This window comes from Aotus nancymaae, unplaced genomic scaffold (assembly GCF_030222135.1).
Source record: "Aotus nancymaae isolate 86718 unplaced genomic scaffold, 86718_ANA_hifiasm-v0.15.2.pri h1tg000089l, whole genome shotgun sequence".
In the NCBI taxonomy this organism is placed as follows: domain Eukaryota; kingdom Metazoa; phylum Chordata; class Mammalia; order Primates; family Aotidae; genus Aotus; species Aotus nancymaae.
In genome coordinates, this window is record NW_026988504.1 from 24,258,773 (window position 1) to 24,272,944 (window position 14,172).

General features: G+C 43.5%; 1 protein-coding gene across 14 annotated transcripts in view; it reads right to left on the bottom strand.

Moving 5' to 3' along the window:
* Positions 1-14,172, bottom strand: part of ATP6V0A1 (ATPase H+ transporting V0 subunit a1) — a 65,067-nt gene that overhangs the window by 14,736 nt on the left and 36,159 nt on the right. For 8 of the 14 annotated variants that reach the window (XM_064369320.1, XM_064369314.1, XM_064369319.1 and 5 more), the window contains exons 13-18: positions 13,349-13,503; positions 12,819-12,909; positions 9,319-9,437; positions 7,455-7,671; positions 7,066-7,173; positions 1,105-1,212 (exon numbers count right to left, since the gene is read on the bottom strand). In XM_064369320.1, the coding sequence (XP_064225390.1) occupies positions 1,105-1,212; positions 7,066-7,173; positions 7,455-7,671; positions 9,319-9,437; positions 12,819-12,909; positions 13,349-13,503 (798 nt within the window). Of the gene's footprint in view, positions 1-1,104; positions 1,213-5,558; positions 5,634-7,065; positions 7,174-7,454; positions 7,672-9,318; positions 9,438-12,818; positions 12,910-13,348; positions 13,504-14,172 lie in introns of all 14 variants that reach the window. The other 6 variants (XM_064369310.1, XM_064369309.1, XM_064369315.1 and 3 more) reach the window with 1 other exon arrangement.

Consider the following 14,172-nt stretch of genomic DNA (forward strand, 5'->3'; position numbering starts at 1 on the left):
TGAAATCAGCAGGAATTTAGAGCATTAAAATACGTTTTGTTGTTGTTGTTGTTGTTGTTTTTTGAGATGGAGTCTCACTCTGTAGCCCAGGCTGGAGTGCAATGGCACGATCTTGGCTCACTGCAACCTCTGCCTCCAGGGTCCAGGTTCAAGCAATTCTCCTACATCAGCCTCCCAAGTAGCTGAGATTACAGGCATGAGCCACCATGCCCAGCTAATTTTTCTATTTTTTAGTAGAGACGGGAGATGTTGGCCAGTCTGGTCTTGAACTCTCCTGACCTCGTGATCCGCCTGCCCTGGTCTCCCAAAGTGCTGGGATTACAGGCGTGAGCCACTGCGCCCAGCCAAGATACATATTTTTTAAAGGCATCCCTAACCCTTGTGATTTCTTTTTTAAAAAATCATATAGAGTGAAAGTGGTCAGACAGACTGAAAAGTCCAACTTGGGTCCTCAACTCCTATTCTACTTGCTTTAAAAAGAACATAATGAGTAGATGAGCTTTAATAGTTGAGTGCGGAGGCTTTGTGCTACAAGGGGTCAGGCAAGGAGAGTAGGCTTGGAGGCGGTATCTTAAGAAAAAGTCTAGCTTAGCCTAATTCTCTCTCTCCCTGTAAAAGGTAGGCAAATGACACCAAAAAGGCTCAAAGTATCTGCAGCAAGAACACATCAGTGGGCTAGGACTTCAAAAGTACCAGTGATTACAGCTGGTCAGTAGTGTACTGGAATGATCCTTGGAAGGGTCAACAGATGAAGAAGCTGTGCTTAGTGACCTGTGTTTCAGGTCGTAAGAGCTGGGATGCTGAGGCCTGCTCTGCCTCAGGTAAGAGAGCAGTCAGTAATGGAGACCTGCATACAGAGCACTGCAGGAAAAACCTGGAATTCAAGACAGGAGCAAAACTACTGCAGGCTCTGGGGGCAACAGCTGGAGCTTAGGGCAGGGCCCACTGTACAAAGCTGTGGTGCCCTAAGAGGTCCAGAGGAAGGCTGGGTATTAATTAGTATTTTTATTTTTCAAGGAGAAGACTAGAGTGAGGCTTCCTAGGTACACAAGACCAGGGCTGACCGAGGTGGAAGGAGAGGAAGCCCACACCACAGGATCTTACCTCGTCTGCGTCCTCTGAGTGGGTGGAGAGCTGGTCATGCTGAATAATCTCAGCATCCTCCTCTGTCGGTCCGTTGCCCACCCTGATCCCACCAAAGTTGAGAGTTCCCTACACAGATGAACAGAAAGAGCAGAATTTGCCTGGGCTTTCATATGACATTCTGTGAGGTGGGAAGGGCGATGGTTAGTAACACAAACCTTAGAAAAGCATATAGTCTAAGAACAAAAACAAAACCCACTGATTGAACAGCTAAGTAAAATCAAACAAGTGTTCCACCCCAACCACCACCTCCCCAGCCTCAGCCCAACCTACAATTACCACCTTACGCTGCTTCAGAGGAAATATGCAGTTCTGTCTGCCATGTCAAGAGGAACCAGCCTCACCTGGGTCAACGCTAATTGAGAATTCTGCTTTAACGAAAACCTTGCTACGAACAGATTCTCAGATCAAGTGCACCTCTATCTGTAAAGCCTGCAAGGGCCTAAGCTTTCTGGAACTAACAATTAGACTTTCTAAGAGGAAGGGGGGCCAAATGACATGGTGACTGTACCCTAGTCTGATAAGTTTTTAACAGGAGTCTAAGAATTCCAGCAACATCTTCCAGAAATGTACCATGTCTCTGCTCAGGAACAAAGACCTTCCAAGGTCACAGAAGAAAAAAACGCGTAATGTACATTCACTTGTGGCTAGAAAGTACTGAGTTTTAAAAAAGGAGGGGGGTCCTTTCCTTCAGTCCAGGGCTCTGGAATGTTAAAACAATGATTCCACAGGCCTGTGGGCAGATACTGATGAGGCATTTGCTTCTTCTGAGTTCACAGGTACAGTCTTTGGTAGAGTCTCCAAAAGTAGAATTTTAAAGTCAACTTGTTTTAAAAAATCTTGAGTTTTTCCAAACCCAAGGCAAAAAAGACTCTTTGGGAACAAAAACCAGGGAGAAATGGGTTAAGTCTCACAGATCCCAATTAGTGCTAACCTACCATGGCATGAAAAGGAATTTAAACAGCAGCCCCCAGAACCACTTCATACGGTTTCTATCCAGAGGGCCAAATAAGGCAAGAGCTCGCGGGCAGCTCTCCTACAACCTGGCCTTCAGGCAGCGGTACGAGTGGTGAGCAGGAGGCCTGCGCAGCTGCCCTGCGCTCCTCGTCCTTAGCTTCACCTTCTGGTGTGCACTTTTTGCCACAGCTCTTGTCACAGTTTAATGCCCAGCTCAGACCTGTGTTTGTACAAATCCTCCCTCCTCCTCTAGCAGTAGTTCTTACACGCTGGTCAGAGAACCAGGTACATTAGAATCACACCAAAAGCTGCATTTTAAATAGAAATCCTCAAATACTACTCCCAGAAATTATAAATTTAATAGATGGGATAGAACCAGCTGCATTAGAATCACACCAAAAGCTGCATTTTAAATAGAAATCCTCAAATACTACTCCCAGAAACTGGGGTGGGGCCCAATAAATCTGTATTTTAAAAATATTTTCCCAAGTACAAATTGTAACATCATCACGAAGGGTTTATCAAAATTTAAAATGCATGAACACTCTGAGACTCAGCAATCCCACTGCTGGAACATATAGGCTTGCAAAACTTTGGTAAGATATATAGACAAGGGGCTGGGCATGGCAGCTTATGCTTGTTATCCCAGCATTTTGGGAGGCTGAGTCAGGTGAATCACCTGAGGTCAAAAGTTCATGACCAGCCTGGCCAATATGGCAAAACCTGGTCTCTACTAAAAATACAAAAATTAGACCCGGGCGGGGTGGTTCACGCCTGTAATCCCAGCACTTTGGGAGGCCGAGGTGGGTGGATCACATGGTCAGGAGTTCAAGACCAGCCTGGCCAAATGGTGAAACCTTGACTCTACTAAAAATACAAAAATTAGCCGGGCGTGGTGGCAGGTGCCTGTAGTCCCAGCTACTAGGGAGACTGAGGAAGGAGAATCGCTTGAACCTGGGAAGCGGAGGTTGCAGTGAGCCGAGATCACACCACTACACTCCAGTCTGGGCAATAAGAGTGAAACTCTATCTCAAAAAAAAAAAAAAAAAAAAATTAGGTATGGTGGTGGGCGCCTGTAATCCCAGCTACTCTGGAGGCTGAGGCAGGAGAATCACTGAAACCCGGAGGCGGAGGTTGCAGTGAGCTGAGATTGGACCACTGTACTCCAGCTTGGGTGACAGAGACTCTGTCTCAAAAAAGAAAAAGGACGAGGATATTCCCGCACTGTTGTTTGTGACAGCAAAGAACTGGAAACAACCAACACATCCATCAAAGAGAGAATGACTCTGGCGTATCCACTGGAATAGCCTGTGGAATACTAGGCTACTATAAAAAAGAGTGATTATCGCTGTGAAACAATCTTCAAGATACACTAACTTTTAAAGAATGTAATAGAGAGGCAGAAGAGCGCCACAGTTTAAAACACAATTCATCATGTGTCTTTCTGTACAAGCATAGAGCACACACACACCTATCAATAGAAGATGGGCAGATATCTGTCAAGAGGGAAGCCCCCTACCTGTTAACAATGCCCCCTGGAGAGGATGTGGGGGCAGCAGGTTTTCTTCCTAGTTAGCACTATATGCATTCTCTAGCCAAATGCACCTATTGCTTTATTTATTTATTTATTTTTATGTCAGCAGGGGATTGTCAGGGCCATGAAATTATGGGCCACTTTTACTTCTTCTTCTACTTACTTGTTTTAATACCCTAAGAAACAAATTCAAAGTCTGCCAGGTGACTCTGATGTACAGACTCGTGAACTACTGGAGCCTGGACACCTCCAGGCCATGCACATATTCCACCTGGCAACCCTCCGAAGGTAGATGGAAAATGCAGCAAAGGGCACAGGAGGGAACTCCTGCATATCCTGGGCTGGGTTATGGGATACAGGAGGAAGGCTTCAAGGTTCAAGGCTCCCAAAGTAGAAGGCCATTTCTGAAGCTTTCTCCAACTAGCAGATAAACTGAGGGACAGATAGGTTAAATCTCCCAGCCACACACTAACAAGGATCCCTTCAGAACACAGGAATGAGAGTTACAGGAAGGGGGATGAGAGACACATGTCAGCAGAAAAAAGAAAATAAAAATTAAACTGTGATATTTCACTCACAGACAACCAAGAGGACAAAGAACAGAACAAAACCAGATCACTGGTCATATCCCCAGCCCTCTGGTGTCAAAAATCCAGAGTCTTTCTTGTAGAATGATCATCCTGATGCCTTCAGGCTGCTCTCCAGAAACAGATGTTTGGCTAAAGAATCAGTGGGATAAGAAGACCCTATGAATGTGCAGATTTCCAGACAGGGGGCTTTTAACTTGGAATTTATCACAGAAGAGGTTGCCAGACTTAAATGCATTAAGATCCTCTCAGAAGTACATCTTATGTAGGCTAAGACTAGCAGAAAGAAAAGTATGTGGAAAAGATGTCGACAATAGGTAGTATGAGTTCTAAAGATTTTTAAAATTTCTCATAGGGAAGTCCCTACTTAAAAATATATTGTAAGCAGCAAGAATAAAATTTTTTCTGACCCAAAATTTCATCCCTGTTAGACTAGTTCCAGAAGGATGACCATAAGAAGTTTTCCAAGTTTAAAATGGTCAGAAACACTTAATGAAGGAAATGGTAATCCATCTAAATCTTTCATTTTATTTAAAGGAGCATATGCTGCTAGCACATAGAAGTAATAAGTAATCACTAATGGTAAGACTTTTACAGATTCATTCATAACTTATGATATTTGTGCATTATAAGATTTTGGTTAAAAGATGTTTTTAAGGACAAATATTACAAGTGCTGTTACTGAATCTTGAATTAGTATCAGAAGAGGGAAGGATCATGACAGATCACTTTGATTATGACACCTGACGACAGTACACAGGACACATCAGAGAGTGGAGGTCTCACTAGGACAGCTGAGGACATGTGAGGTCTTCTGAGTCTCTCACAAAAAAGTAAACATGTATAAACTTTCACTTTTAAAAAAGAAGGTAAGTTACTACTAAAAAAGATCAAATGTCCAAGCATCACTCTAAAGTAGAACTCTAAAGTGCAGGAAAATCAATTCAAGAATCGCACGAGATATTCTCCTTCTATGCTGAAAAATCATCCAATACGTGGTCACAAAATACAGACATGAAAGTGGGTGAGTCCAAGAGCCGCCATCTTGGATTAAGATGACGAGACTCAGTGAGGGTACAACAGCCACTTTGTTCCCATGGACATGCCTGTACTTACATATTTGAATAGAAACTTAGTAGACCAATGCTAAAGATGATGCCAGAATCTATTCTTAAGAGGTGGAAATCTCTTCTGTCATCGTCTCAGTGAGCAACAAGGACATATTTCCCAAGAGCACACATGTCCCATGCTCTCAATATAGTTAAAAAGAATCCTGCTGTACTGTTTGCCACCTCTTTAAACGAAATGTGATGGTTTGTTGGTTTTAATTCACTCACTGTTGCAGCCGCTGCTGCCTCTAGTCCCTGTTGGCTCGGGGTTGGGCTGACTGGGGCCTCCACAGGTTGCCCTTCCTGATAGTGAATGGAAGAAAAGAGGAAGGGGAAAGAAAACAAAAGAGGGAGGGAGTGAAGGGGGAGACGAATGGAGGGTACATGGAAGGATGAAGATGGTCAGAAAAGGGAGAAGGAGGGTCTTGTAACTCAGCTGCTCTCCAACAGGAGTCATCATCTAACAGCCGTTTAAGAGTCATGCAACAAGATCATTTGGGTTTTCTCAGACAGTGTAAAGTGTTATTGGATAGCCAGAAGTTACGCATGATACTGAACATCTGGCAAATTTAACTGTGTGTGTGTGTATTCATATACACACAGACATTAAGTAAACACATGTATGTATGCTGCTTTAAAAAAAAAAAATCAACGAGCTTTAAATCAAACCTTTTTCCCTGATGTTTTGGTCAGTGAAAATATCGCAGTCTCATTTGAAAAGAAAATGTCTCAGTGTCAGTCCTGTGGGTTGCCCAGGCAAATCACATGAGTGAGTTCACCTGTCTGCAGCTCTTGCAGCCTTGCTTGGCTTTGGCTGATGCTACATCTAGACAGGCCTACATTTTGCTGATCACAGCGTGAGCAAAGCATGACCAGGAAAGGTAAAAATGTGTGACTTTTCTCTACCCCAGCAACTCAAAGCTGTATCCAGATATGTCCGAGCAGCAAATACGTTTCTCTGACTTGGCAGGCTGAGTGCTGGTGCTGGGACATAAGACCAATACGTTTTTTTGTTTGTTTTTGAGACAGAGTCTCGCTCTTGTCCCCCAGGTTGTAGTGCAGTGGGACAATCTCAGCTGACTGCAACCTCTGCCTCCCAGGTTCAAGTGATCCTTCCACTTCAGCCTCCCAAGTAGCTGGGACTACAGGTGCAAGCCAGCATAAATGGCTAATTTTTGTATTTTTAGTAAAGATGGGGTTTCACCATGTTGGCCAGGCTGGTCTCAAACTTCTGGCCTCAAGTGATCCACCCACCTCAGCCTCCTGAAGTGCTTAAGTGCTGGGATTACAGGCGTGAGCCACCGCACCCAGCCACAAATGCATTTTAAGAGTATACCAGATTTGTGGCTGGGCGCAGTGGCTCACACCTATAATCCCAGCACTTTGGGAGGCCAAGGTGGGCAGATCATGAGCTCAGGAGTTCAATACCAGCCTGGCCAACATGGTGAAACCCCATTTTTACCAAAAATACAAAAATTAGCTGGGTGTGGTGGTGGCAGCTACTTGGGAGGCTGAGGCAGCAGAATTGCTTGAACCCAGGAGGCAGAGGTTGCAGTGAGCCAAGATCGTGCCACTGTATCCCAGCCTGGGCAACAGAGGGAGACTCAGTCTCAAAACAAACAAAAACAAAACAGAGTATACAGATTTGTGCTCAATTAATTATATCCACTGGGGAATTGCCTTGATCTTGAAAAATAAAAAGTCTAGTAACTTTTAGCAGTAGAAATACACTTACCAAATGCTTCCTTCTCAAATACTGCCGGCGAAGGACCAGTGGTTTAAACAGCAGCATCCAGGGTACACACAGTAGGGCAACCACTACCAGGAAACACTGAATTCCTTTCTGCAGAGTAAGAAGAAGGAAAAGGTCCATCATATAAAAGTCTACTGATCACATACGCAGTTTCCAGTTTCCAAATCTGGCACAAATTTCCCCCAACAGTACTTTCTTACTGATCTATGAATAATGCTAGACAGTTTCTCAAAATAATTAGCACATTTTGTAACAAAGCCCTAGAATTGTTCCATAGAAGGGCAGTTATAAATTTTTTAGGGTCAGAGAAACATCTGTCTTCCTGATCAAGGACAATCATCTCAGACAGCCCCGCCTCTGTGCTGACATACCTGTCCAGAATATAACATTGAATAACCAGACTCTGGGTAGGAAAAGAGGAACATGTTTATGAAATGGATCAGAAGGCTTGGTGCATTCTCAGATGTATGAGCATCATAGGCCGTCCACTTGTAAAAAATAAGGATAACCAAATAGCCAAATAAAGAAGTCATGAAGATTATTTCAGGAATAAATCCAAAGTAGATATTCAGGGGTTTCTTGAAATAGCTAAAAAGGAGAGAGAAAAAAAATGTTAAGGGTAAATAAATAGGCCTAGGGCCACTCCTACACTGAATGGAGTATCCACTAGATTTTTCTACTTAGTACCCCCTCAATTCTCTCTTTATCACTTTAAGAAGCAGCAACCAGAAGCTGGAGGCAACAGAGACAATGCAGGATTAACTATTATGGTCAAATTTCTGAACCTTGGTTTGTTTTGTTGTTGCTTTTTTTTTTTTTTTTTTGAGACAGAGTCTCACTCTGCGACCCAGGCTGCAGTACAGTTGTGCAATCTTGGCTCATTGCAGCCTCCACCTCCCTGGGATTAGGTGATACTCTTATCTCAGCCTCCCGAGTAGCTGGGACTACAGACATGTGCCACCACGCCCAGCTCATATTTTTTGTAGAGACGGGGTTTTGCTATGTTGGCCAGGCTGGTCTTAAACTCTTGACCTCAGGTAATCTGCCTGCCTCGGCCTCCCAAAGTGCTAGGATGACAGGCGTGAGCCATTTCGCCAGGCCTCAAACTTCTGAACCTTAAACGGCTCCAATACCATCCCCACCATTCTCTCCATGAGAAAGAGAATGGAAAAATCTAGTACATTCTGAGACCACAGTTCATATCTTTTTTTTTCTTTTTGTAGAGATGGGGTCTCTTGTGTTACCCATGCTTGTCTTGAACTCCTGGGCTCAAGCGATCTTCCCACCTTGGCCTCCTGAAGTGCTGGGATTATAGGCATGAGCCACTGCACCTGGTCCACAGCTCATAATTTTATGTCAGTTGCACATCATAGAAGAAAAATAACTCACTTATTTTGATGAAAATTGCTCAAGTTTTTTTCAAGGATCTTTACTGGAACAGTAAATTGTTAAAGAACTAATATTAAGTCTCATTTAAGACCATGAAATTTTTCTTTTTGAGATGGGGTTTCACCCAGGCTGCAGTGCAGTGGTGTGATCTTGGCTCACTGCAACCTCTGTCTCCTGGGTTCAAGCAATTCTCCTCCCTCAGCCTCCTGAGTAGTTGGGATTACAGGTGCCTGCCACCACGCCTGGTTAATTTTTTATATTTTTAGTAGAGACGGAGTTTCACCATGTTCGCCCAGCTGGTCTCAAATTCGTGACCTCAAGTGATCCACCCACCTCAGCCTCCCAGAGTGATGGGGTTACAGGTATAAGTCACTGCACCAGGCCAGATCATGAAATTTCTTTTTTAATTAAAAAAATTTTTTTTTGAGATGGAGTCTTGCTCTGTTACCCAGGCTGGAGTGCCGTGGCGCCATCTCGGCTCACTGCAACCTTTGCCTTCCAGGTTCAAGTGATTCCCTTGCCTCAGCCTCCCGAGTAGCTGGGATTACAGGCGCGTGCCACCACACCCAGCTGATTTTTGTATTTTTAGTAGAGAGGGGGTTTCACCATGTTGGCCAGGCTGGTTTTGAACTCCTGAGCTCAGGTGATCCACCTGACTTGGCTTCCCAAAGTGCTGGGATTACAGGCGTGAGCCACCATGCCCAGCCAGACCATTAAATTTTTAGAAAAGCACTTCTGTAATGTAGAATGAGGTTCTATGTTATGAATCCCTCCCCAAAGATGTCATGATTTCTTTAGCATTCTCTAAACTACACACATTCTTATGACAGAAATGGAACAACTCACATGTGGTTGAATAGGCTCAGGCTGACTCCAAACAGCATATGGATGATACCAAGGATAACAGACATCTTCATCTTAAAAGAGTTCAAGAAGGTCAGTTTATTGGTAGCAATGTTCCAAATCTGTCATAATCCGAGAAAACGAAAAGGCATTATAAAGAATTCTCAAAGGGAAAAATATTCCTCTGTTTAAAAGAACAGTTTTTATTTATTCATCATTATTATTTATTATGGAAAATTCTAAACAGATACTTAAGCAGACAGGTAAAACAAACTCCTATGCACCTATTACTCTGCTTCAAGAATTTTTTTTTTTTAATCTTGCTTTTGAGGAGAATGCTTCAAAAATTACTATCACCTTTGGACTTGGGAAACAAGATTATTGCCACTCACTCATCTCCATGTTATTATGAAGCAAAGTCCAGATATCTTGTCATTTTACCTGTAAATATTTCAGCATAGATGTCAAAAAGGAAAAGACTTATTTGATTGATTGATTGATTAAGATGAAGTTTCGCTCTTTTTTTTTTTTTTTTTTTTTTTTTAAAGACAGGGTTTCACCAGGTTGGCCAGGCTGGTCCTTGAACTCCTGACCTCAGGTGATCGCCCACCTCGGCCTCCCAAAGTGCTGAGATTACATTACAGGCATGAGCCACCACACCCGGCTGAAGTTTTGCTCTTTTTGTCTAGGCCTGGAGTGCAGTGTTTGTGATCTTGCCTCACTGCAACCTCCGCCTCCCAAGTTTAAGCAATTCTCCTGCCTTGGCCTCCCAAGTAGCTGAGATTACAGGCACACACCACCATGCCCAGCTAATTTTTTATTTTTAGTAGAAACAGGGTTTCACCATGTTAGCCAGGCTGGTCTCAAACTCCTGACCTCAGGTCCAGCCTGAGGCCTGCCTTGGCCTCCCAAAGTGCTGGGATTACAGGTTTGAGCCAGTGCACCCAGCCAGTATAGACTTTTTTTGAGATGGAGTCTTACTCTGTTGCCCAGGCTTGAGTGCAGTGGCGTCATCTCAGCTCACTGCAACATCTGCCTCTGGGGCTCAAGCAATTCTCCTGCCTCAGCCTCCTGAGTAGCTGGGACTACAGGTGCATGTCACCACGCCCAGCTAATTTTTTGTATTTTTAGTAGTGACGGGGTTTCACAGTGTTAGCCAGGAAGGTCTCAATCTCCTGATGTGATCCACCCACCTTGGCCTCCCAAAGTGCTGGGATTACAGGTGTGAGCCACCATGCCCAGCCAGGACTTATTTTTAAAACATGACTTAAAAAAAAAAAAAAAAAAAAAAAAAAAAAGGCTGGGCACTGTGGCTCATGCCTGTAATCCTAGCACTTTGGGAGGCCAAGGTGGGTGAATCACCTGAGGTCAGGAGTTCAAGACCAGCCTGGCCATCATGGTGAAATCCCATCTTAAAAAAAAAAAAAAATGACCACAATATTGTCATCATACCTAAATGCATCAACAATGATTTTTTAATGTCATAAAACAGTCAATATTCAAATTTCTCTGATTATGTCCAAAACTTTTTTTAAAAAAACAATTAATTTATTCAAAGCAGGGTCTAGATAAGATCCGTACTTTTTTTTTTTTTTTTGAGACAGAGTCTCTTGCTCTGTTGCGATGGCTGGAGTGCAGTGGCACGATCTTGGCTCACTGCAACCTCCACCTCCCAGGTTCAAGCGACTCTCCTGCCCCAGCCTCCCGTGTAGCTGGGACTACAGGCATGCACCACCACACAGGGTTTTGCTATGTTGCCCAGGTTGGTCTGGAATTCCTGACCTCAAGTGATCTGCCCACCTTGGCCTCCCAAAGTGCTGGGATTACAGGTGTGAGCCACCGTACCCGGCCTATACATTATGACTGTAGATAGATCTCTTGAGTCTCTAAACTATAAGTTCTCCTTCCATCTTTCCTTTTTTATTCCTTACAAAATATCTTTTGAATAAATTGGGCTGTTTATCTTAAATATTTTCCCACAGTCTACGTTTTGCTAATTGTAGCCCTGTGGTACTGTCATTCCATCTATTTTTTTGAGATGGAATCTTGCTATATCCCCCAGGCTGGAGTGCAGTGGCACAATCTGGGCTCACTGCAATCTCTTCCTCCCGGGTTCAAGCAATTCTCCTGCCTCAGCCTCCTAAGTAGCTGTACTACAGGCACATGCTACCATGCCCAGCCAATTTATGTATTTTTTTTAATTTTTTTTATTTTTTTTATTTTTTTGAGACGGAATTTCGCTCATTACCCAGGCTGGAGTGCAATGGCGCGATCTCAGCTCACCGCAACCTCCGCCTCCTGGGTTCAGGCAATTCTCCTGCCTCAGCCTCCTGAGTAGCTGGGATTACAGGCACGCACCACTGTGCCCAGCTAATTTTTTGTATTTTTAGTAGAGACGGGGTTTCACCATGTTGACCAGGATGGTCTCGATCTCTTGACCTCGTGATCCACCCGCCTCGGCCTCCCAAAGTGCTGGGATTACAGGCTTGAGCCACCGCGCCCGGCCCCAATTTATGTATTTTTAATAGAGATAAGGTTTCACCATGTTGGCCAGGCTGGTCTTGAACTCCTGACCTCAAGCAATCTGCCTGTCTCTGCATCCCAAAGGGCTGAGATTACAGGTGTGAGCCACTTCACCAAGCCTGTATTATTTTTACTTTTTCTCAGCAACCAGATGCCCTGTATTAAATTCTTGCTGCCATTCCATTTTTACAGCACACAATAAAAAAGATTTGATCATACTTAATTTGCCTAAGTATTTGAAAAACAAAATTAATTCTGGGATAAGTTTTTATAAGTTTATAAATATAAGAATGCAAGTCTAAAATCCACAGAAAAAGGATATTTCTGCTGTGTTAAAATATCTGCTAACAACAACAACAACAAAAAACTAAGCAGAAATAAATTAAGAACTGGGAAGGAGTCTTGAAAATCAGTCTTCCCAGAGTCAATATTATTAACCACATCAGAAATAAGCAGTGCAGGGAAAAGTACGTGGCTCCTCAAGGCACTTGGGTCTCTTATGACTTAGAAGTCCTCTGAAGACATACATCAAGGTTTCCCAAAAATACGTCAACGAAAACCCACATAACTATTTTTGTTTGTTTGTCTGTTCGTTTGTTTTGAGATGGAGTCTTGCTCTGTCACCCAGGCTGGAGTGCAGTGGTGTGATCTCTGCTCACTGCAACCTCCACCTCCTGGGTTCAAGAGATTCTACTGCCTCGGTCTCCAGGGTAGCTGGGACTACAGGCATGCGCCACCACGCCCAGCTAATTTTTGTATTTTCAGTAGAGACACGGTTTCACTATGTTGGCCAGGCTGGTCTCGAACTCCTGACCTCAGATGATCCAAGCTCCTCAGCTTCCCAAAGCGCTAGAATTACAGGCATGAGCCACCGTGTCCAATGAAAGCCTACATAACTATTTATCTTCACTCTAATTATCTCGCTTCAGGGTTACCGTTAAAAAATTTGAGGTTAGCATATAGGAAGGAAGTCCTCTTACTGGATCAATGCCAAAAGGGTATGGTCCACCAAACACTCCAGGGAGGGCTGGGTTCAGCTGTAGAACAGGGTTCCCTCGAAGCGTCTCTTCCCTACCATGACAGGGAAAAAGTCACATTTATTTTCTAACAAGAGAAGGAAACAACAGGGGTCCAGAAATCGACCCCAAAATAAATTAGTATAGCTATCTTGTCTCTTCAATAAAATGGAAGGGGGAAAAATAAAGAGGAGAGACTAGCAGCTGAGATTGAGGGATCCAAAATGATAAAAAGAAAAACACACAAACACACAAATCAAGTAGGGAACTGGAGAATCTGCTTTTAGTTTCAAACCAACAAACAAAAAAATCATTCCTAGTCTTAGTTCCTTGACACTTGCAGAACAAATCACAAAGCACCTCACAGTGTGGAGCATGAATGAGGAGACACTGTCACCACTTCCTAAAGAAGTGTCAGTTTACCACTTATCTTAAAAATCAGGGCTGAACATGAAAGGCATAAGCTTTGAATTTTAGCTTCTTCTGCAACTTACGTCCAATTATAAGTAAACATCGGCCGTACACTCCAGGATGACCCAAAGATATTAAGAGACTTGGAAAAGCAATCATTGTAGATGAGGCCAGTGTACATGGAGAACACACCCATCAACAGAATAATGTATCGACCACTGAACACAGTGCTAAACATCTGGGAACCAGAAGAAAGAAGTAATGAGAATGTACTCGCTGCAGCTCACATTGTGACAACGTTATTCAGAATATGCCAGCCCCTTTCTCTGGCACTACTTTACCCCATCCTGGTTCAGAGAGCTTGAAGTAAAGGCCAAAATACAATGCTAATGAGATAGTCACTTTCACAGTATGTGGCCTCTTTATTTTTTTTATTTTTATTAGATTGGTGCAAAAGTTATTGTGGTTTTGGCCACTAAAAGTGATGGCCAAAACCTCAACAACTTTTGCACCAACCTAAATAATTTTTATTTTTTTCAGAGATAAGGTCTCACTATGTTGCCTAGGCTAGTCTCAAATTCCTGGGCTCAAGTGATTCTCCTGCCTCAGCCTCCAAGTTGCTGGGACTACAGGCACACACTACCACTTCTGGCTAGCACATGTCCTGTTTAGTGTTAAAATGAACATAACTTCTCTACTCCCTTTTGATAAATTCATGGATAAAAGACTTCCAGATCATAATTTTCTTTTTTTTTTTGAGACAGAGTCTTGCTCTGTCACCAGGCTGGAGTGCAGTGGTGCGATCTCGGCTCACTGCAACCTCCACCTCCTGGTTCAAACAATTCTCCTGCCTCAGCCTCCCAAGTAGCTGGGACTACAGACGTGCACCACCACGCCCAGCTAATTT